Consider the following 22,299-nt stretch of genomic DNA (forward strand, 5'->3'; position numbering starts at 1 on the left):
ATCCTTACTCAGCACTTGGACTACTGCTAAAGTTATTGATCCAAAGCAGAATATATATATTTTTTTTTTTTCCTGAATAGAGTTGATTTATAGTCTTAAAACAACAACAAAAAAAAAAGATTAAGATTGTGATCTGTGAACCAACTGAATTATCTGTAGACTGTTGAGAAGATACAAAGATGTTTCTGCTAAGATTTGATGTTACTAACTCAGTTGAATTCCAGGCATAGCCATTTCCTTTTCTGAGGAGCAATCAGGGTTATCCTACATGAAAGTACAAGAACTGGTACAAATAACAAGTTCTCAAACAGTGCGAAAAACAGAAAAAGTTTACTTAAAATATTTTGTGTAACAGTTGATACTTTTGTGTCTTGAACCCCCCATCCAGTTTTAGATGTCTCTAAATTGTTATTTACATCTTCGTTAGTTGCAACTTCTGAGAACAGCTATTAAAATTAGTGTGTCTGAGTCCCAGATCTTTAGCTACAACACTTAAATAAGTCTTGGGAGTCAAAACCAAGAAGCTTCAATATGATAGACATATGAATCTCTTTGAATTTGCTATGTTATACAATATGTTCTCTAAGGAATATATCCACTCCATATGAGGAAGACAACTGCAGCTTTCAGATATTTCCTCTCAAAAGATTTGTTTGCGTCTGATAATTGTGTAAGTCTTAACAAATGCAAAACTGCACATAACTGTAGAACATAGCTCTGTCTGATTTGGGCATTGGGTGCCCAAGGGGCTTTAGTTGGATTGATTTGTACTTGTTCCTGAGATAAACGATTGAAGGGGAATATAATGCTAAGAACTCTTTATCACACCCCAGTATTGTGCTCAAGAGCCTGGTATTTCTCAGAAAAGCAGAGGAGAGGTTGACAAAAAAGCAGTTGATGGCAACAGCTGCATACCACTTGCTGGTCTAGAGTCTTCTTTATTTCAAGTTCTTGGTTAAATAAAAAAGTAAAATTTCCTGATAATTACTGTAATAGTTTCACAGAGTGTGGAACAGAGTCAGAAGCGTCTCTTTCAGGCAACTGCACTGAAATCAGACTTGAATTTTACAAGAAAACTTTTGCACCTTTGGACAGCGCAGGAGACTAGAAATGGAAGATCCGATTTTCAAAAGCGTATGTTGAATTGCAAAGTAGAATTTTTGGAACTTCAGCCTAGAACATTTTGGAGGCACGTAGGGTTGTATAGAAAGAGCTGTGTTTCTCATACAGTGATAATCAAGTGGTGTTGAGGGGACTCCCACTAGACTCTCGAAGTAGGAGAGTATTTATGATCTGCAGCTGCCTTTTTAAAAGGGCAGAAAAGCAGATTCACAATACCTTCATGCACATAAAAAAGATTTGTTGGCCTCCACGTTATTTGTTGAATGTTCAATACAAGAAAAAAAAAGGAGCTTATCTCTAAGAGTTGGAAAGAATTTTATTTTATTTTTTGGTAACAAAAGCTTTGTTGTGATGCATAAAAGCTAGGGGTTGCACAACAGATTTCAGTATTATTCAGATTCATAAAACTGGTGCAGAAATTTGTATTAAATGCTAAATCCAGCTTCATCCCTTCTGCACATCAGGTTTTCGTGGTATTCTCTTTGATGAGGACACTCTTTTGGGGAAGGGAAGGGAAGGGAAGGGAAGGCTTCTGATCTGTTTTTAAACTCTCTCTTTTTGATATGTTACAAATCAAATAGATATTTTAAATAGTGTATGTACCTAAACTTTGATGTATATTAGCATTTACATGAGGAATGCATGTTTATAGTATACAAGCTGAGCAGTCTACCAAGAAATTCTTTTTCAGATTTTCATATTCTGCTGAAAAGTCTTTTAGGCAACGTCTAACCTTTGCAATCCCATTCTGCTTGTAACTGTGACCTCATAAATGCACTCCAGTAAGAGAAATAATACGAATTTATCACTAAGTACAGTTAATCTTGTGAAGGTAATAGCAAAATGCTATTCATAGGGGATTTTGCCTTTTTTATTATTTTATGTAGCTCATTAACATTGCCATTATCAATGACATATCTGTCCAGATGAAATATAAAAAATAATTAACATATAAAGAAAGTGTCTCCATGTTAGGTATATTTCCAACCCCAATATTGAAAAGTGGCAAAGGAGGTGAAATACTGACACTAAAGTACCAGCAGTCTCTTTGGCAAAGGTCAGAAATATTAAAAGCAAAAAGGAAAGCGACTAGAAAAGAAATTATTTTAATAAATTTTGCTTACCTGTAATTATAAAGAATGATGCTGTAAGATATTAGAAGATAGTTGGCTGCATGCGTGGTAACACTTAGAGGGGTCCTTAGTGTTCTCTGTAGTGCTTGTGTTTCTCTGTAAGGGTACAAATGGACTCAGATTAGTTTATAGGTAGCTCTACTTCTATGACTAGTTTGCTACCAGTGTAGGAGCTGGCTAAATGAAAGCTAGTGTGTATATTCATGAACATTTCCATAGTTATTTTTTTTAAGTGTACAATTGGTATTGGACACTCTGTTTTCTTCCCCTTTGCATGTTAGTGCCTTGGCCTTCTTTAATGACTGTGTATCATAAAGCCTTCTTCAACTAAGAAGGGCTAAAGATGGCTTGGAAGAGAAAGTGTCAAAATTCTTTGAAGTGTCTTGTCAAGATCACTGTAAAATAATGCAAGTAGCGTTTTGTTTGCATTTTTTTCTCAAGCTGTTTTGCAGTCTTCTCCATTGTAATTTGCTGCATAGGGTAGGCTTTACGTTCATACTCAGCACAGTCTCGGTTGTAGTGGGGTTCATAGAGGAAGCAGTTACAGTGCACCTAATCTTGTTCATAACAGGCCTGAAGCATTTGGCTGTCTTCCATATGTAACTAATTTATCTTCCATGAATTTCCACTTCCTTCTGCACAGAGATCCTCCATGACAGCAACTCCCCATTCTATTTTAATTAAAAGTCAGTCATCTCAGCTGCTGAATTACAAAGTCATAGGGCCTAAGAACTGTTCTCCGAAGGTGGAAAAGTAAGATGCATCTATAGAGATACAGTTTGGACTTTTTGATAGTTATGATATTCAACTCGATAAATAATTAAAAATGTAATTCAAATAGCTTTACTTGAAAGGCAGAATAAATTTGCATCAATATAATGGCTGAGATAGCTGTTGTTACAGTGTATATCTGTATAATTAGTTAAATTATACCTAAGCTTCAGTTACAGTAATTATATTTTAACCTTGATTTTTTATAATGTTAATTGAGCATTAGTATGCATGGAATTGAACGTGCAGTTATGAGTACAATGGACTGTCTAACTACTTTTGCAATTTGTAAGTTTATATTTCATTTTGACTAAGTAATGGAATTTATCTCTCTGCAGAAGACACTGTAAGTAGAATATATAACTGCCTTTCTTTTAACAGCGTTCAAACAGTGCAGAAAGAGCATACAAAAATGAACGAAAATGTGTAGCATAGTCAATAGTGAAACAGTTTTTCATAAACAGCCAAACAGATGATATTGGTGGTACTAAGTTGTCTTGAAATTGAGGTCATGCACTTGATCATCCACCCACAGCTACCTAAGCTATACTGTTGGTAACCACTGTGACAAATAAGAAGCAAATCCACTCTCTGCAATAACTAGCCTAGCCTATTGGAAGCTACAGGTCCAGTTCATGTCGCAGAGAGGAACAGATTTTGTCCAAGGTCTTTCTCATAAATTCTAGTGTTTTCTTTTTCTCTTTTCAGTGCAAACAAAGGCTCAAGTCACCTCAGGGTAGCTTTCAGGGCTGGAACCAGATTTCAGTGGTGCTGAAATACATACACAAAAAAATGTATGGAAGTAAATGTCTTAACACAATCAGCAAAGGAATAAATTTAAATGAAAGTTTTATCACGTCAGATAAAACGCCTTTCATCACTAATACAAAACTTTGTAAGGTTAGCACTCCAAACTTATGGAAGCCTTCTTGAGTCTTGGATTGTTGGGTTTTTTTTAGAAGAATTTACAACAATTTATCACAATTTTCACTGTATAAATGGAGACCAAAGTATTTAGAAAGGTTGGAATACAATATTTTAGAGGCTTCAAGAGCTACTCTCAGCTGTTTTTCTTAAGAATGTCATATGTTCTGTTGACCTTTTCAGGAAGTATAATAAAAATGTAGTTTTGCAAATGTAAATTTTTATTTAAGGCATAAAGTATTCTGGACACATCCTGTTGGTTTCATCTGTTGCAGCTGTTTCACTGTACAAGAATAATTAAATAGTTAGTGACAGGACGAGGGGGAATGGCTTCAAGTTGCGCCAGGGGAGATTTAGGCTGGACATTAGGAAATACTACTTTACTGAAAGAGTGGTCAGACGCTGGAACAGGCTGCCCAGGGAGGTGGTTGAGTCACCGTCCCTGGAGATGTTCAAGAAACGTTTAGATATAGCGTTGGGAGACATGGTTTAGTGGGGTTGTTGGTGGTAGGTGGATGGTTGGACTAGGTGATCTTGTAGGTCTTTTCCAACCTAGCTAATTCTATGATTCTATGATTCTATGATTCTATAAGTGGAAGTATTGACTGAGCATAATAATATAGTCTAAAACCAAATCTTCAAAAGGAAGGACTTATGTTCCTTGTCTGAACCTGGTCAAGATAGTTACCAAAGTAACTAAAATGATCTGAAGATAACCTATACTATTTTTTTTTACAACGATGCGGGAAGTCTTGTATTAGTCTGACTTCCAGCCTGTAGTTTTTAGGTATTACATTAGGATTCATTGTGTCTACTGTACTATGGACGGAAAGGCAGAAAGAAATTAGAATCTGTAGTTATATGTTCTTTATCTTTAAAATTAACTTTTTTCCTCCTGTCTCTCATGTTGTTTACATGAATGGCCTAAAGCGAAATGCTACCATGCTGACGATAAAAGGGCAGAAGACAAATGCTTGTTTTTCTCTGAGCTGAGAAAAAGATAGTCAATTTGCTGCAAGATAATCTATAGTTCAGAAAATATAAAAACACATATTTCCAATTTGATTCTGATAATATCATACATGAGGATGCTTGTTAAAGAAGGATATAATTAATATACTGAGAAGCATCATTTTCTTAATAGTGTCATTTACAGTACATCATTTAGTGAAAATGTTTTCCGGTATTATGACATAACTACTTGAAATGCTCATTTCATTCTGGGTTGGAAGGGACCTTAAAGATCACCTAGTTCCAAACCCCCTGCTATTGGTGGGGACACCTCCCTCTAGACCAAGTTGCTAAAAGCTTCATCCTGCCTGGGCTTGAACCTCTCCAGGAAGGGGGCATCCAAAACCATTCTGGGCAACCTGTTCCAGTGTCTCACCATCTTCACAGTAAAGAATATAACCATTTCCCTTCGTCTGGCCACTACCTGCCCTTATAAAAAGTCCCTCCCCAGCTTTCCTGTAAGGCCCTCTTCAGGTAGTTGAAGGCTGCTATAAGGTCCCTCTGGACCCTTCTATTCTTCAGGCTGAAGAGCCCCCACTCTCTCCTTCATTCCCTGTAGGGGAAGTGTTCCAGCCCTCTGATCATCTTTTTGGCGCTCCTCTGGAACCCCCTCCAACAGCTCAATGTCCTTCTTGTGTTGGGGGTCCCAGAACTGCATGCTGTATGCCAGGTGGGGTCTCATGAGAGCAGAGTAGAGGGGCAGAATCACCTCCCTCGACCTGCTTTTTGATCTCCAGCCTTTTTTGTTGGACATTTACTCACTGATTTTGCTGAGGAAACAATAGGCATTGTACTGTACATACTGAAAAAGTTTCAGTAAAAAGCTAGAATCTGTATATGGCTTTTTTTCCCTTCTGTTCAGATTGCTTTCTGCTTTATGGCTGATACAGCCATCTAGAGATGGAAAAACGTTAGGTCCATGAGTTCATTAGTGGATATGTTAGAATTTCTTTACTAATGGGAATGTTTTAAGTGTTCAAGGTCAGCGCTAATGGATACAGTTGCAAGATTAGGACCAAGCGAAGTAAGAATATTAAATGATGTATTCTCATTGTATTCTTCTTTATGAAAACTAAAGGTTGTTGAGTGGGATCTTGTTCATTAAGGGCTGTATGCACTTCATAGGAAGCACAGCACTAAACTTGTATCTGTGTAATTAGCACTGGGGACACTGAAGTGTTTTTATTTCCCGATGCAAACTGAGTAACTATTGTCTAATCGAGTTCTAGCTAAAGGACATCAGGCATCTGTTGTTTTTTGCAACCATGCACACTAATTTTTTGTTCTTCGTGGTATGGATCCATTCTGGACTATATGTATCTATCCAGACAGAAACTTCATGCTGAGTAAATGTCCCTGAATTTACCCCTGAGTGTGATTTGTTCTCTTATGACTGAACTTGGCATATTACCAAAAACCCAGAGACTTAGTTCTCCAAGGAGGGTACCTGCACCTAAAAAGAAGCATTATTAGTGTGCCTGAATCTTTCTAGTATAGCAAAATTTATACAGTTCACTCTACTCAGTAGAATCTTGATAGCATTTTACTGTAGTTTCACAATGTTAAAGTTCATTAAATGAAGAATCTACAGCTTCTGTCAGGTTATGCAGAAAGATCAACATTATTGAATCCATATCTTATGGTAAATATGATCATAAAAACTTATTTGTTTTGATTATTTGATTTAGGTATGGCTAGAAGCTGAGCTGGATTTTTTTTTTTTATGTATATCTTATTTAAAATAACTTATAAGTAGTTACAGATTAATGACACAGTACAGTTCTGTACTCTTCCCACCTCCCTTTTTCTTTCTTTCTTTTTTTCCCTTCTATTTCTTTATCTAGCGAGCTGTCTACAGGCAGACAGTTAACTTCCTTGGCACTATCCAAACTTGCAAAGGAGCTAAAATTTTACATCTTTGCTATTAAGAGCAAAAGCCCATTCCAATTAGTAACCAGCAAGGTTTATCACAATCATGATAATTTGTCTTTTGACAGGATTAAAATATTCTGATGCTGTGATTCATCGAGTAAAATGCAGTGTCTGTGTTTTCTTTTTTTTTTTCTTTCCCCAGAATCCTGAATCTTGTTAAGAAACAGGAGATACATACCTATATTTTCACTAATGCTGGTATTTGTAGATCCTCCATTTAAAACATTTATTTGTGTCTAAGTGATTAATCATATATTTAGTTCCCTTAATCAGAAACATAAAAAAAAAAACAACACAAAGGGGGAAACCATTCCATAATCCAGAACCTTTTAAAAACTTTTTTTCTTTCAAAACTTTTTTTTCTTTCAAAATTGAATAGCTTAATTTTGACAGATCTTTTCTGTAAATGTAAATCAGCATCACTGAATGTTGGATTAGATGATGGAATAAATAGGATAGACTTAGTGTCATTATGGCTAATAAGGCACCCTTGCAATCAAGCTTGCTTCTTAGCAATGAATGCAATTTCAAGTAATGCTGTACAGCTAGAAAGAAATGGACAAAGCCTCTGAAATCAGAATCCCTTTATATTTTTTTTCAAGTATTGTCTTTAAGCCTACTAGGCTTTAACAGGTTTTGGGTAGGGTTTTTTTTTTGTTGCTTAGAGAACACATGAATGCATGTACACAGTCACTGCGTGTGCGCTCTCTCTCTCTCAAGACTAATGTCCCTCTAATATTGAATGCGAATGTGATGCATGTGTATCTCCTTAGAGCAAGGCCTACTATGTATATAGGGGAGATAAACCTAGTAAGAATTAGTCCTCATAGATCTGTGCTCCTCCTGTGTTGGTCTGTTTACCCTGACCTGTGTTCCTTTAGAACAGTGAAGCATGAATGGCAGCCTGAAAGTCTGAGAAAGGGACAAAAACCTTATTGTGATTGTGAGTGGTGCTGTGTTGAGTGACGGTAATGAGTCTGAATCACTTCACTTACCTATACAGTAAAAGGTAACTGTGCTTGCCTTGAAGACTTCGTATCCCAAGGGTGAAAATCAGGACTGTATTTTTTACATAACATTTTGTTTTTTTTTCTTTAAACAGCTCTGAAATGGATATACAGTCTGCTAGCTCTGAAGGCATTCTTATTGGCTATTGTCCACAGCAAGATGCACTGGATGAACTTTTAACGGGTTGGGAGCATCTTTATTACTACTGCACACTGCGTGGAATTCCAAAACAACATATTTGTAAGGTAATTCCAGAACAGATTTGTTTGTGGAGCTGCAGCCAGGTTAGGCAATGGAGTTTTTGGAATGATGGTACTCTTTTACATGAGAGAATATCCAATGTTTCCTTTTAAAAGTTTTAGTCATAAGGTTTTTATTATTACTAATTTGTCTAAACAACATGGCCTTTTTTTCTTTCTCTTACGCCAATTCAAAATCCAGTAGCATCACTAAGAATAGTGAAATAACACTAATGTAAAAGCAATCTCTGGTACACAAACTCTAAAAGAAAGAAAATGAAATTTATAAATGATTCAATAACTTCATTGTCACACATAGAGACCTGGGAGGGAATACCACATGTCTGAAGTCATGCATCTTTTCTTCAGAGATGGGATTAAACTCTGAAGGAATTTGTTGAATATATATGGAAAGTACTGTCCTGATTTCAGCTGACACAGAGCTGATTTTCTTCATAGTGTCTGGTATGATGCTATGTTTTGGCTTTAGGAGAAAAACAATGCTGATAACACACCAGTGGTGTAGTTGTTGTTGAGCAGTGCTGTACAGAGGCAAGGCCATTTCAGTTTCTCAGCTTCACATACCGCCCTGCCGGTGAGGGGTTGGGGGGTGCACAAGGAGCCGGGAGGGTACAGAACCAAGACAGCTGACCTAAAATGGCCAAAGAAATATTTCATACCATATGACATCATATGAAAAAAAACAGTACAACTGAGGGGAGTTGGCTACGGGGACAGCTGCTGCTTTTGGGAACTGCCTGGGTATTGTTTGGCAGGTGGTGAGCAATTGCTTTTTGCATCACTTGTTTTGTGTATATTGTGTATATGTATATATATATATATGCAACTATAATTACTGTTATTTCTCTCTTCTTTTTCTGTCTTAGTAAATAATTTTTATCTTAGTTTACGAATTCTACTATTTTTCTGATTCTCTCCCCCGTCCCCCTGGGGGTGGGGAGAACGAGTGAGAAGCTGTGTGGTGTTTTGCTACTTTCTGGGTTAAACCATAACAAAAATCTAAAAACCTGTGTGCTGAGGCAAAACGACAGCTGTCAGCATTAAGCTAGTAAAAGTCTTCGCCTTCACAAAACAGTGGCTGCATGCAAACTGCCTGCTGGGAGAAGTCTCTGAAACATTCCAGCTGCAATACCAGGCATGGAGTTGTCCCAAGAGAAGAGGCCATCTCTGCTGATGGAAGTTTCTGATACGAACTGCATTTAAGCAGTTCAGTCTCTTGTGCATCTCTCTTTACAAGTGAAAACTGCAGTGTGATAGGAGATCAGTACCATTCCTGTTGTGTAGACTGGACCCATGTACATGCTAGGTCTGTGTGGTAATCCTTATTGTCCGCCCAGAGAAGTTGTGGATGCCTCATCTCTGGAGGTGTTTAAGGCCAGGTTGGATGGGGCCCTGGACAGCCTGATCTGATGAGTGGCATCCCTCCCCATCACAAGGGGGTTGGAACTAGATGGGCTTTGAGATCACTTCCAACCCAAGACATTCTATGATTGTTCTTGCAACTTCCATAAGGCTGCCTATCTTCTTCCTTTTTCTTTTCTCTGAAGCAAAACTGCATCACATTTTTCTACCTACCTGTTGTCTTCCTGGTTATTGCCTTAGGGTCCACCAAGTGGTTTACAGTCTTTGTCTGTTTGTCAAGTCTGACACCGTCACTTTGCAACTTTTTTCCCCAACAGCTAGGTACCATTTGAGAAAAAAGTCTTTCTCCTGCAATGGGACACTGAGTACTCAGAAATAACTGCTATCTTGCCATAATAATAGCATCAGAGCAGGTAATATTTGGAATGTTTCCTTAAGCTAATTAGTTTAGTGCTTCTGGGTCAGAGGTTGAAGGAAATAAAAGATTCTTACAAGTCTTTATGCTTTCTACTGGGCTATCACCTTAATAGAGCCTGACTGAACATTAGCGTAGTGTTTTAACAATACACTTCTCTCAGGATGCTTAGAAATCGTGCTACACTCTTTAATTTAGTTGTTTGCTGTTTTTAACTCAACATCACTAATTTTTGCTTCAAAGTACTGACAAAGTACAAATAACTTGAATATGTTTCCCTTGATCTAAAGAAAATACGTGGAAAAAATGATTGTTAATGTACTAAACCCCTCAACCATAATTACTTGTTTTCTCCATTAATAGGCAGGTCTAGCAGTTGGGCTAAAAGCCTGTCATAACTAGAATTTATTATTATGGTGCTTTAATAGACACATAGGTGGCAACAGATTCTCGCCTTTCTCCTGGATCTGTGTAGTCATTCAAAAGGATGCTGGTAAATATTCATACATCTTACATCAAGTATTGAATGCTTTTGGTCCTCAGTGCGGTTTAAAACAGGAATAAAATTTGGACAGTTTAATTACACCAGAGTGCTCTTTAAAATGTTGTAAATATGGATTTCAAACTTTTATTCTTATCTTCAGAAGAAAGAACAATATATTATAATGGTCGAAATAGTCTTAAATGTACAAATGATACACCATGTGCTATAAATGAAGCAGTTTTTAAGACATCTTAAGAAGAGTCTACCTTTCAGAAGCACTTGAGTGATAGAAGTTCCTTGTTTTAAATAAATTTCAGGGCATTCACTAAACTCACAGGCTTGGGTTTGTATGCAACATGTTGGTCTCAGCAAACACACCCCCAGAGTACGGAGTAAACATTCTCTCCCTTTGTGAATAGACCAAAGCTCATGAAGATAGGCAGATAGCGACTCTCTGAGAGGAATGGAGTAGGAATGAGCCTATGATATAGGCTCCCACAACAGTTGTTTGGGAGACAGTTATGCTGTCTGAATGAGGAACAGGATCAGGAGGTAATGTAGAGTCTTGAGAATGGATACATACCTGTGGTGTGCTTAAGGACCCGCATTTCATAAATAACCTGTCCTGTGTGGCACTGAACTTAACTCAGGTGTCTGGGAAATCTTCCAGATTGCAATGAGCAGGAAGATACCACCAGATTTCTATGCTGTGTCTGCAGAGTGTCTCTCTGTATGCGCTTATGCAAATAAACACTGCTGTGATTGCTGTCTCCTGCCTGTATTTGGTGAGGAGCCACAGAGTAACTCAGCTTCCTATGCTTTCTCTGCAGACCATATGACAGTTTTGCTTTCTGGAAAATCTAGTATTCATTACATTGCAAATGTAGACATATTTATGAGTAATTGGTGTACCTACGAGTTTTCACTTTGTATTCAGATCCAGGTGTTCTCTGGCAATTAGTAAACAGCTATTCCAATGGCTGCTCTGAAAACCATGTGTGGAACAGTGGTAATTTCTGTACTGTTCCCCCTTCAAGCGGGTTAAAATCAATTCTGTGTTATTTAGAGATGAGTTACATTACTGTGGTGCACTAAGGGGAGTTAACTGTTAATCTGCAGACTACTCTGAGCCTTAGATGATCTAGGTGTAGCTTTCTGTGCCTTAGATTCACATTTGTGATATACAGAACACTCTTCCTTTTAGCTGCCCTCATTTTTGGCCTACCTAAATGGTAGAGCAGACTCTGTTGCCATATCCTTGTGATTAAGGCATCAAAGGCCTCCCACAAGTAATATTTAGCTACTCTGGTTTACCTTCAACAACTGAAGTGCAGCTACCTCAGAGGAAAACAAATGTTTTTGTCAGCAGGCCTTTCCTGTGGTGCAGCGTTGCTGTAAAGTGTTGAACAGCTGCTGCACTTCAACCCAGAAATGACTGGTGCCTGGAGAAAGTGTGCATTTCAGTTGCCTGTTCAAAAAAAAAAAAAAAAAAAAAAAGGCTTGAGAGTGCTATGGAATAGCATCTGTATGGAAATGTAAGCAATGTATAAACTGTTATTTTCTCATTCCCTCCTGCCCATTATAAGGTCTTCTCTGCCTGCTTCTTACTTTTTTTGAGTGAATGTTGATGCCAGTGAGCACAAACACACACACAAATATTCTAGAGAGCATGTGGCTTTGATTAGGGTGTGGTAAGCAACCTACATTTGTTTTTGTTTTTTTTTTTTTTAATAATTTAACAAGCAGGCAGGTGAGCTACAGGATCACTTGCTTCTGAACAAATCCACTGAAGCACCAGCTTCAAGGTTCAAATCCTTTGCTAGACAGATTTATCAGCAGCAGGAGTTAAGTGCCTGACATAACGTTGAGAGCATTTAATGTTCCAAAACAATAATTAACTGAATGGGAAAAGAAGAGAAAAGTAGGTCATTTACTTTCAGTGTTAAGCTTCATGTAATGTGAAGTTTTACTTTACTTCCCAATGCTGCTCTGAAAGTTGGTGTTGTTTTTTTCAAAACTGGAAAGTTTGGAGTAGAGCTTGTGAGGTGGAATCATAGAATAGGTGTTTAGATATAATCTGATTTAGCATAGTATTTTAATAATTCTTTTTATTTCCTTTACATATCAAGTTTCAGAATCTGTTTGTTCCAGAAGACAGCATAAAATCTGTTAAAAAACATAAAATACTAATACAGCATTACGTTGGACTTATCATCTGTATGAAAATATATGCATTCCAAATCTCAAAACAGGCTCCACAATGCCTTCAGAGGCAATGTCTTGCTTTGCCAATCTAGTTTCTCTTTAAGTTCTCTCTCCAGCAATATTTTTGTGCTGCCTCTGGACTCCCATTGACTTGCTTATGTGCTGTATTCTAGAGCTGCTGGAAACAGGAACTTGTAAAAGCAATTACCTTTTGCATGCCCGAAGCTTTGATGCTTGCTTTTTCTTTAGACCCCAAGCAGAATTAGACTGTAGAGTTTTATAATCTGGGATAAAGAACTATTTTCCTTTAGAACTCTGACCATAAGCATGCACTTTCCCCAAAGAAGAAATCTAACAATTCCAAGTTTACTCTGTTTTGTGTGGATTTGATTATTCGTTGTTACTTAGAATGTTTAATCTATATGACATGAAATTTTTCTCACAACTTGATAGAATGACTGTTTTTTAACTGACTCTAGAATTTACCTCATGCTGATTATCATTTCTACTAGATACGATATGAATTTTCAGATTTAGTTTTGTATTAATTTTGTCAGAAAATATGCAAAATTAATACACTATTCCTCATAGCCTTTCAACTCTGGACAGATATGCTACATTTCCAGACTTCTAATAGGTTGAAGCTTCTCCAACTCAATAGTTTTTCTGGAAAACATGCTATCTGATCACTCTCAGTACCTCTTACTATTTACTTGAATGTTAATGGTAACTTTGGAAGAGTGGAAAAAAATAGCATGATGGGTTATGTAGTTGGCATCATTTACTGCTTTTCAATGACGCAGGTGTGCCTCTTTGTTTTCTCGTGGATAGAGGGCACCCTACTATAATCTTCACTCTCACAAAAATTAACATGTGTGCAAATATTAGTTACCATGCTGCCATTTCTAGAATAAATATAGTCTTTAGGACATGCACAAAGTATTCAGTGGTTTAGCTTACATTTTGCCAATTCAGGGACTTATTCCAATGCATATTTCAAAGCTGGGGGAAGTATTATATTAATTTGTGAAAAAATATAACTTTTTCTTAAGATATTAGACTTGGCTAGAAAAAAATAATTTTATGGGATGTTGGAAAATAGGCCAATTGTTATTATTATTACCTAGATGAGGTGAAGGGAAAGAAAGGAGTAGATGAAAAATATATTTATGGTTTATGGTTCTTTATGGTTCAAAGGCAGTCATAAAGTATTTATTTGCATATAACTGCATTTTTAATTTGACCTCAGTGTTACCAGCTTGCTAAATAAATTGATGTATCTCCTTACTCTTCACTGCTGAGAGTAATTGAAACCAAAAATAGAACATCATGATGAATATGACAAGGAGGGAGAGAAGGTGATTGTGGATATATCTCACATTCACTAAAGGAAGGAAACCATTAGAATTGTAAATGTCTTGCATAATTGTGTGTATCTGAAGGCTTGTCACGTGTCCAATTCTGAATTTCATTTAAAATAACTTTAGAGGGATTTTCATTTTTACTTTATGGTATACTGTGTTGCAAACCACAAAATGCCACTGTCTACATGGATAAATGAAGTTATAACAGAGATGTGCAGGTTCTTCCACAGTATATCAAATATATCTAATTTCATTCAGGTGACGTTTTCATTGTTAGTTAGTTCATATTGATGAAGCCAAGGCTGTTACTACTGGAAAATCTTATGATATACTTTCAAGAAAAGAGAAAAAATTGGGGATCATTTCTTGAAAGGAGAATGAGCTCTATATTCACAAATTTGCTGATGTGTACTCTGCAGTGCTGCTTTGAAATGGAAGAGTTGAGAAGGATTGCAGGATTAGGAGACTTCTTAGGTGCAGCTAAGAAGCCGCTATGAGTAAGAAAGCTGAATAATTCTTCTGTCCTGATGTCACTGATGTGATTCAGCTCCAAATCTGTTTGGATTTGATGTGTTTTGTGCAAAAAGATGTGTATCTAGATATCAAGTCAGACTGTGGTACACACTGTAATGAACTACAATGAGCTACTTATCTTGAAAGCTCTACGCATTCAAGGCAATAGCAAATTCAGTACTATGAAGTTTTTACCACTCTTCTCTTTTGCCTTTAGTAAAACTTGTCTTGCGAAATTTCCAGAGCAAAGGACTTACCAGACTTTCTCCCCTTGAAAAAAACAGGAGATGGCTTAGTCATGAGTATTTGTGCACTGAATTGTCATGTATATAACAAGTAGTGGGGAGAATTGTAGATGTAAAATTACAGTGTAAATCTTGGAAAGTTGGTTCTTTTTAATGTTACTTCCTACAATGAACATTACATTTGTGCCTTCAGTAAAAATAACAAATAAGAGAGATGGACTTTAAATTATTGCTACACCAGCTTGCTAAAAGTTTCTGATACGTGATTCAGTCTCCTTGGAAGCTACCAGACCACAATATGACTTAACTTCAATGTTTTCTCTCTGTGGCAGTTTTCCTTGGCTTTCTAAGTTCTTCTCTGTGCATTGTTTCTTTTAAAGAATGATGCTTAGCAACTTACAGTTGTAGTAATGCATCAAAGCCATTTTAGAAACAGTGGTCTGGTCAGAGCTAAATGCTTGTTTTTTGCTATGTTGCATCTCTGATAGGTAGTCCTCTTTTCCTTATTGTTTAGTAACTCTTGAAGTTGTGGATTATGATATATGTTCATTTTCGTATAAACAAGAGATCGCACATTTTTTCACTTTCTGATGTTACCTTTAAATTTTATGAGCTCTTCGGTGCAATTCCCTGCATATTTTTGGTGGAATTGTAGTAGGATTATTCTGCTGTCACTAACATTCATGCATACATTCACAGTGGTAGTAAAATTAATTCAGTTTAGATGAGTGGATAAGCTGTCTACTAAACAAAACAGAACACCAAGTAATAAAATAATTTAAAAAACCCAACAAATCAAGCAAAAAATAAAAAAAAAAATCCAAACTGCTCTCAGAATTAAGTTTAGACTCTCAACCATTTCTAAAACCAAGGAATATTTGAGTTTGCAGCACTCGCACCGTATGCAGCAGCAGTGTCTAAACAAAAGAAAAAAACCTATGAATTACCTCTGAAATAACAGAAGATGTGAACTTTTCAGTGTAAAATAGCCTATGGATGATTTAATGGCTGTTGATTAAGGTTTATTTGCTTAAACTTTCTCGATTTATTGTACTTAGAAAAATGTTTTTGAAATGTAGCTTTTGTCTGAGAACACGAACTTCTGTCAGATTATAAAATAAGATACACAATTGACAAGCTACTTCATAATGTTAGTGCCAGGATCCATGCTAGAATATGCCAGATTCTCACCACTGCAGCATCATTCCTGCCTACAAAGAACTCCCTCTTGGAGAAGTATTTTATTTTTATGCATAATACTGAATCATGTATATCATGTATGCATATACTGATCCATGTATATCTTGATTATTTTTTTCCTGAGAAATTTGCATGAAACTCTCAAAGAAACAATTGTTTATGGTAGTTTATTTAAAATGGTAATGAATATTAATTCACAACATTGTTTAATTAAATATTTTTTTCTTTTGAATTTTCTAAATTAACACTGTCCATCTGATCTGTCTAGTCTTTCCAATATTTGATTTTTTTGTTGAAAGTAGTGTAGAGGGAACAAAAAATAATGCACAATATTGCAGCAGATGCGTGCATGGTGCTCTGTTGTTTCAAAGTGACCACCAGAGCAACTACCTGTGCTACAAGAATGCTGTGGTTGTGCAACATGCAGCATAAAGGCAGACAGGTTGTTTTGCAAATTTAATTGCCCGTTGAAGACAGAGCCACCCAGCAGCATGGCAATAAACACATGCTGCATTGGGGAATGGTGAGTAGGTAAGTCACTGCTATGTCCCTCATGGTTTTGCATTAGGTTTCTTTGGCTAGTCCAGCAGGGACAGCTGATATAGATGGAGCAAGGCTCTTCCTACACTTAAAATTCTCCCATACCAACGTTTGAGGGAGCCTTGTAGATTAGAACTGTCTCTGGCAGCTAAAGAAGAAAGACCGCAGAGCATGAACATTGTCTCCTACTGTGTTCACGTGCATGCCCAGATTAGATCACAAATGGTTATTTAAGCAGTTAAAACCAAGAGCTAGGTCTAACGTAGAGCCTTCTGATATAGAAGAAGGCTATCAATTTAATTCTAAATTAGCTTTTGTCTTTAAGAAACTCTGAATCTTTGACCCAGGATTTGCTTTTCTGCCGTTTACATCTTTTTGTGTCTGATGGTATAATTTTGTTTCCTGAATTTTCAGTCACAAAGATGTTTGGTCAAGTGAATACTGGAGAACTATGTGAAATGAAGAACAGTTAAGTAATTGAGCTATCAAAACAAAATAAATGCAACAGACTGTTTCATGGAATGACATAGTCAAATTTTCTATATAGGGAAATGTGTACTTATCCTTTGTGGGAATGAAAAGAGACCCAGAGCACATTTTTGTGTGCCTCTAGGATTCAAAATTAGTAATATTCAGCAAATGGGGATAAATAAGGAAATAACTTGTATATTTGTTTGTAATTAGTGTGAACTGGGCCCTTATTCAATCTAAACATAAATGCTACTGTCATTCAAAATCTGGGAAGAAAAACTCTCTCACCCCAGTGTGATGTTAAAAAGCCAATATTCCTTTATTCCTCATGAAATGTACTGGGTGATTTGATCAATCAAGTGCATGCTCTCAAAGTTCAGTTTCTACATTTAGATACCTAAGATATACATATGCGATACATTGGCGAATTCATCCTTTTGACATTTTCATTCTTTTCCAAGAACTTGTTAACATATCCTAATGTCCCTCTGAGCATGCACGGTCGTGTCTGTGGTGGTCGTACGACCACCTGCTCCATCCCCTTTATTTCTCCTTCAGCTTCATCACAGTGACTTTGGGCTGACTTTAGCTGTTTTTCCCCAGTTTGGAAAATTTCCATTGCTTGTTATGCCATAATAAACAATTTTCTATCTTGGTGCACTATAACTCAAAACAATTTATGTGAAACTCAAGAAAAAGTCCTTGCACCTGATGGATACAAAGATAAAAGTAGTCTATTGTGACTTCAGTGCTTCTGTGAAACAGAATCATTGAGGAAAACAAGGCTGTTCAGATACCAAGCAAAGCTAATCTGGAAAGTCTTAGAACTAGCACACATTGATTCCTTTTGGTCCTTAAGCAAATATATCAATCCTTATTGTTAAGCCAACCTATATCACTACCTAATTTGGCTTGTCCTTGCTGACCTTCAAATTTCTAAATTGCAGGTAGCAGAGGACCTTGTTAACCGGTTGCAACTCAATGCCCACGCTGACAAACTGGTGAGAACATACAGTGCTGGCACAAAAAGAAAGCTGTCTGCTGCTCTGGCTCTCGTTGGTAAACCACAAATACTTCTACTGGTGAGTAAAGGCAATAATACTGTGGCTACTTTGGAAACACGATAAGTAGACTGCTCTTAATTTCCTTGTCTTGCATGTTGCCATCATAGAAATCAGGGAGTTTCCCGGTCATTCAAGGAGTATCGATACACGAATGTACAACCGTTCTGTTTGCTTTGCTGTATGGATGTTTGTTTTATTTACCAGTACTGACAGATCATGAACTGAATTTTATTTTCAATTTTTCCTTCTTTTTCTTTTCCTTGGGGTAGTGGGGTGGGCAGGGAAAAGGGACCTTAAACAAGCACAAATGCAAGTGTAGCATCCAATGACCCAAACAGATATGTAATTTATTTTAAGATTTGTTGATGAAGAAGAGAATATATTAATGATTTATGTATTCTCTACTTTTTATGCAACATGAGAAAAGTATATATGAACGATTACACTGGCTTCCTCAAGATGGAAGATTATGATTTTCATTCGTTACTTAATGCTGATGTAATTCATTATTTATCTATATTTTTTAGGTAATTCATATTGCTTAGTACATCATGCTTCATAGATCTGGCCAGTTTTTATATTTTTATTGGATTCACTAATCAAAGTAATACTCCTGAATGATATCAAATTGAATTATGTTTTGTCTTGGTGCCTGCATCCTACCATTTATTTAGTTCTGAAACTGGCCTTTCCAGTCTAAACAATGCTGTTTGTATTGAAGATCAGGGAATTAAAGAGCTGTGGGGTTGCATCATTATTTCTCTTTATTCTTTTTCTCATTATTACATTATATACTGGAGCTGGTCCATAGAAGGCCACAAAGATGATTAGAGGGCTATAACACTTCTCCTTTGAAGACAGAGCAAGGGAGCTGGGCTTGTTCAGCCTGGAGAAGAGAAGGCTCTGGGGGGACCTCGCTGTGGCCTTCCAGTACTTATAGGGAACTTATAAACAAGAGGGAGGCTGACTTTTTACAAGATCTTATTAGCGAGAGGACAAGAGGAAATGGCTTTAAATTAAGAGGGGAGATTTAGATTAGATGTTAGGAGGACATTCTTTTCTCAGAGGGTGGTGAGGCACTGGCTCAGGCTGCCCAGAGAGATTGTGGATGCCCCATCAATGGAGGTTTCAAAGGCAATAGCATTGTTTTTATTTCTTTTTGCCTTTGCTTTGTTACCTCTCAACAGATAAAAGACTGAACTGAATTTCTTTTCACCTCTGTCATTGTTAGCTAAGCACCAAAATCAGTATCAGATGGAATGATTTGGCTTTGGTTCTTGACAACTTTGCTTGCGGGTTTCAGCTAGGAGTCCATGATGCAAATACATTAGCCAAGTCCATGCCATCCAAATAGGTGCTGACACCCCTTATGAAATTACATAGTATTAAATACAACTTGAAATTTTTCCATCTCCCTAGTTTTGTAGTGAAAGGTAATGACTTTTGAAAATAAGATATCATTCTTTCTGCTGCAAGTCTTTCCTGTAAATATATGTATACATAGAACTTTGTAAAGAAGTAACTGAATGTGAGTGTGCTAGAGCAAAAATCTAATCAGGGAGTCTTTCAGTGATTTCCCGAAAATGTAGTTTTTTTAAAGAGACAACTATGTTCTTTTATTGTAAATTCTGTTCATTTTTCATGCTGAGCTGGAATTGTGTTTTTCCCATATTGCTGTGTTATTACTTTCATTTTTCCTGTAGGATGAGCCAAGTTCTGGGATGGATCCTTGCTCTAAACGGTACCTGTGGAAAACCATCTTGAAAGAAGTTCAGGATGGCTGTGCAGCTGTGCTGACATCCCACAGGTGAGATCCCTATTTCAGCAGCCAGCATATTCGTTTTTTCTTTCCTCACTTGTTATCATCTGAGGGAAAAATAGAATATTGGGAAGGCATGCTCATCCCTGTGTGAAACTCAGGGTATTTTTTGGCATTTTATGTCAATTCCTTCCTGCTCATGAAAGCTGAACTTGTGAACTGACTGTGGCTCAAGGAGGCTACAGGCAGAAGAATGATGCATCAAATGCTCCCTTTTCTATCCTCTTTCCATTCAGTGTTGCAGTGTCTCTTCCTGCTTGGAACGCAAAAGTTATCCTTTTGCAGTTGCTTACTTCTGAAATCCTTAGAAACACGAATGGGAATGTAAAGCCCTCTTCTGATCTTTCTGATGATTTTATTTTGTGTGAATGTATAGAAAGAGTATGCCACAACACACTAAAGACAGATACATCAGCTCTTCACTGTATTCGCTGATGGAAATGGAAGGGTTGACCCCGTCTTCTTGGAGGAGTGCGTCTGTATAAAATGTCTTGTCAAATCTTTGAAATGGATATTGGTGAATCAGTTTAATGGAGAAAGCATCAGAACTGTTTTATAACATCTACAATAGAATGGAATATTATGTGTTCCTTTAGGGAATATAGTATAGTAGGTATAATTATATACGATATGTCTTTGACTGAGAGAAGAGGTCATGAAAACATGCCCAGACAGGACGGAACTCATTAATCGAAACAGCAATGCAATGTTTTGGCCACATGAAATTTGAAGAGTAGATGAATTGATAACAGTATGCGGCAAAACTTCCTTCAATGTTTGCTAGATGTTGTTAAATTTTTCAGATGTTCTCAAAATTTATATTTATTGTCCCTGTACATGTGTGGTACATTATTCCTGAAAAAAAAAAAAAAAAAGCTTTCATAAGTTTTGAAAATTCTGTTTGTGGAGAATGAATCTTCAAAATCATGTACTTGAATTTGATCCCCAAGTGTTTAACAGCTCACTCATTTAGGGAACAGAAGTCATCCAGTGTGAACTGAGTCATCTTCAGGAAACTGTGCTTTGACTTTTCAGTCCAGGTTAACAACCCTTTGTTGTCAAAAGCCAGCTAAACAGAAGATCTCTGTGGTCTCATTGCTTACATGCGGTGAGCAGGAAAAATAAATAAATATATCCATCCAATAAATTGTTACTAATTGCTCATTTAGCTCCACAAATGAATGACTTCTGGCTGAAGCAGTAACAAGTGAAGTGATAATGTACACATCTCATTTCTAATTAATAAGACATTGTTGTGTCAAGTTGCAGAAATTATACTATTTGCTGAAGGCCATAGGAGATTTATTTGAGATTTTCTCAAAGGCTACTTGCATAAGTAAAATATTTTTTCTTATTAAATGAATATTTCTGCATACGAGCAAATAAATGCATGGAGGAATAGAGATGCTTTCCTGGGTAAAGATTAATTTTTGAGGTCTATTTACTTAATTTTTTTGAGGCAGGAGAGTGATGAGTTTGTATTAATTGTTTATGCAGGCCTAATTTTGTGTTATTTTGCCACAACTGGGAAATATTATGCTGAGGGGATCATTAGGAGGTACTGCATGCTAAAATTACTCAGCTATCTTCCTGCTTTGTGGCAAGATGTGTTAGCCATCTCCCCATGTCTCCCCAGTGTAGCAGCTTGTGGTTTGTCAGTTCTCACCCTACTCCTGTCCCATTTTAAGAAAATTATTCTAAGGAGGGCACTTAGTCTCCATGTTTTTCCAGTAAAAGCACTATAATTTGGACTGTAGACATGAGAAGACTCTTGTTTAGCTTTCTCAGAGGGGATGGAGAGTGAGCAGAGTGAACTGCACCAACATCAAACAACTTCAACTTCCCTTTGAGAAGACAATTCTTTGATGAATACATCCTGACTGATGTCCTGTCAAAAGCAATGCTTTGGAAGAAATGCTCACGTAATTATGTGTAATATGTAGAAGGGTGACCCATCTGCCCTAAGCTTCACAAGTCAAAGTTATTCTTTGTCATCTGAAGCACTCACATCTAACAGAATTTGGCTTTTATTATTCAGCTGCATTTCCATGTCCTAAATTCTATTTTCGATTGTAGTGTATTGCAACTTCTTCTATCCTGCAATCAGACTAAGGGTAACTTTCCTTTTTGAGGATATGTGTTGTGCAAGAGACAAGTTGAGCCAATTTACTTTGTTCCCCTCCCTCCATCCATTAGCTCAGAATGACCATAAACATGTAATACAGGGAACAACAGAATTCACGGTCCCACATCAGTGACATATTTCAGACTGCCTACCAGGTATTTATTGGCCTGTAGTAATAAAACCTTTGTACTGCAGCCAGAATTGTTAAATTAAATCTGGACTAACAACATAAATTCAGTTTTTAGGCTTTCTTCTAGCTGTAATGTGCTTATATCTTTTGCTATGTATTGATGAGGGCTACAATTTGAACTGTTCCTTTCAAAGCCAAAGG

General features: G+C 36.9%; 1 protein-coding gene across 1 annotated transcript in view; it reads left to right on the top strand.

Moving 5' to 3' along the window:
* The window catches only part of ABCA13 (ATP binding cassette subfamily A member 13), a 193,230-nt gene that overhangs the window by 154,281 nt on the left and 16,650 nt on the right, over positions 1 to 22,299 (top strand). Inside the window, exons 57-59 of the mRNA XM_021386386.1 lie at positions 7,996 to 8,146; positions 17,908 to 18,042; positions 19,728 to 19,831. Coding sequence (XP_021242061.1) covers positions 7,996 to 8,146; positions 17,908 to 18,042; positions 19,728 to 19,831 — 390 coding nt within the window. The remainder of the gene's footprint in view (positions 1 to 7,995; positions 8,147 to 17,907; positions 18,043 to 19,727; positions 19,832 to 22,299) is intronic.

Source organism: Numida meleagris, chromosome 2, assembly GCF_002078875.1.
Source record: "Numida meleagris isolate 19003 breed g44 Domestic line chromosome 2, NumMel1.0, whole genome shotgun sequence".
Lineage (NCBI taxonomy): Eukaryota > Metazoa > Chordata > Aves > Galliformes > Numididae > Numida > Numida meleagris.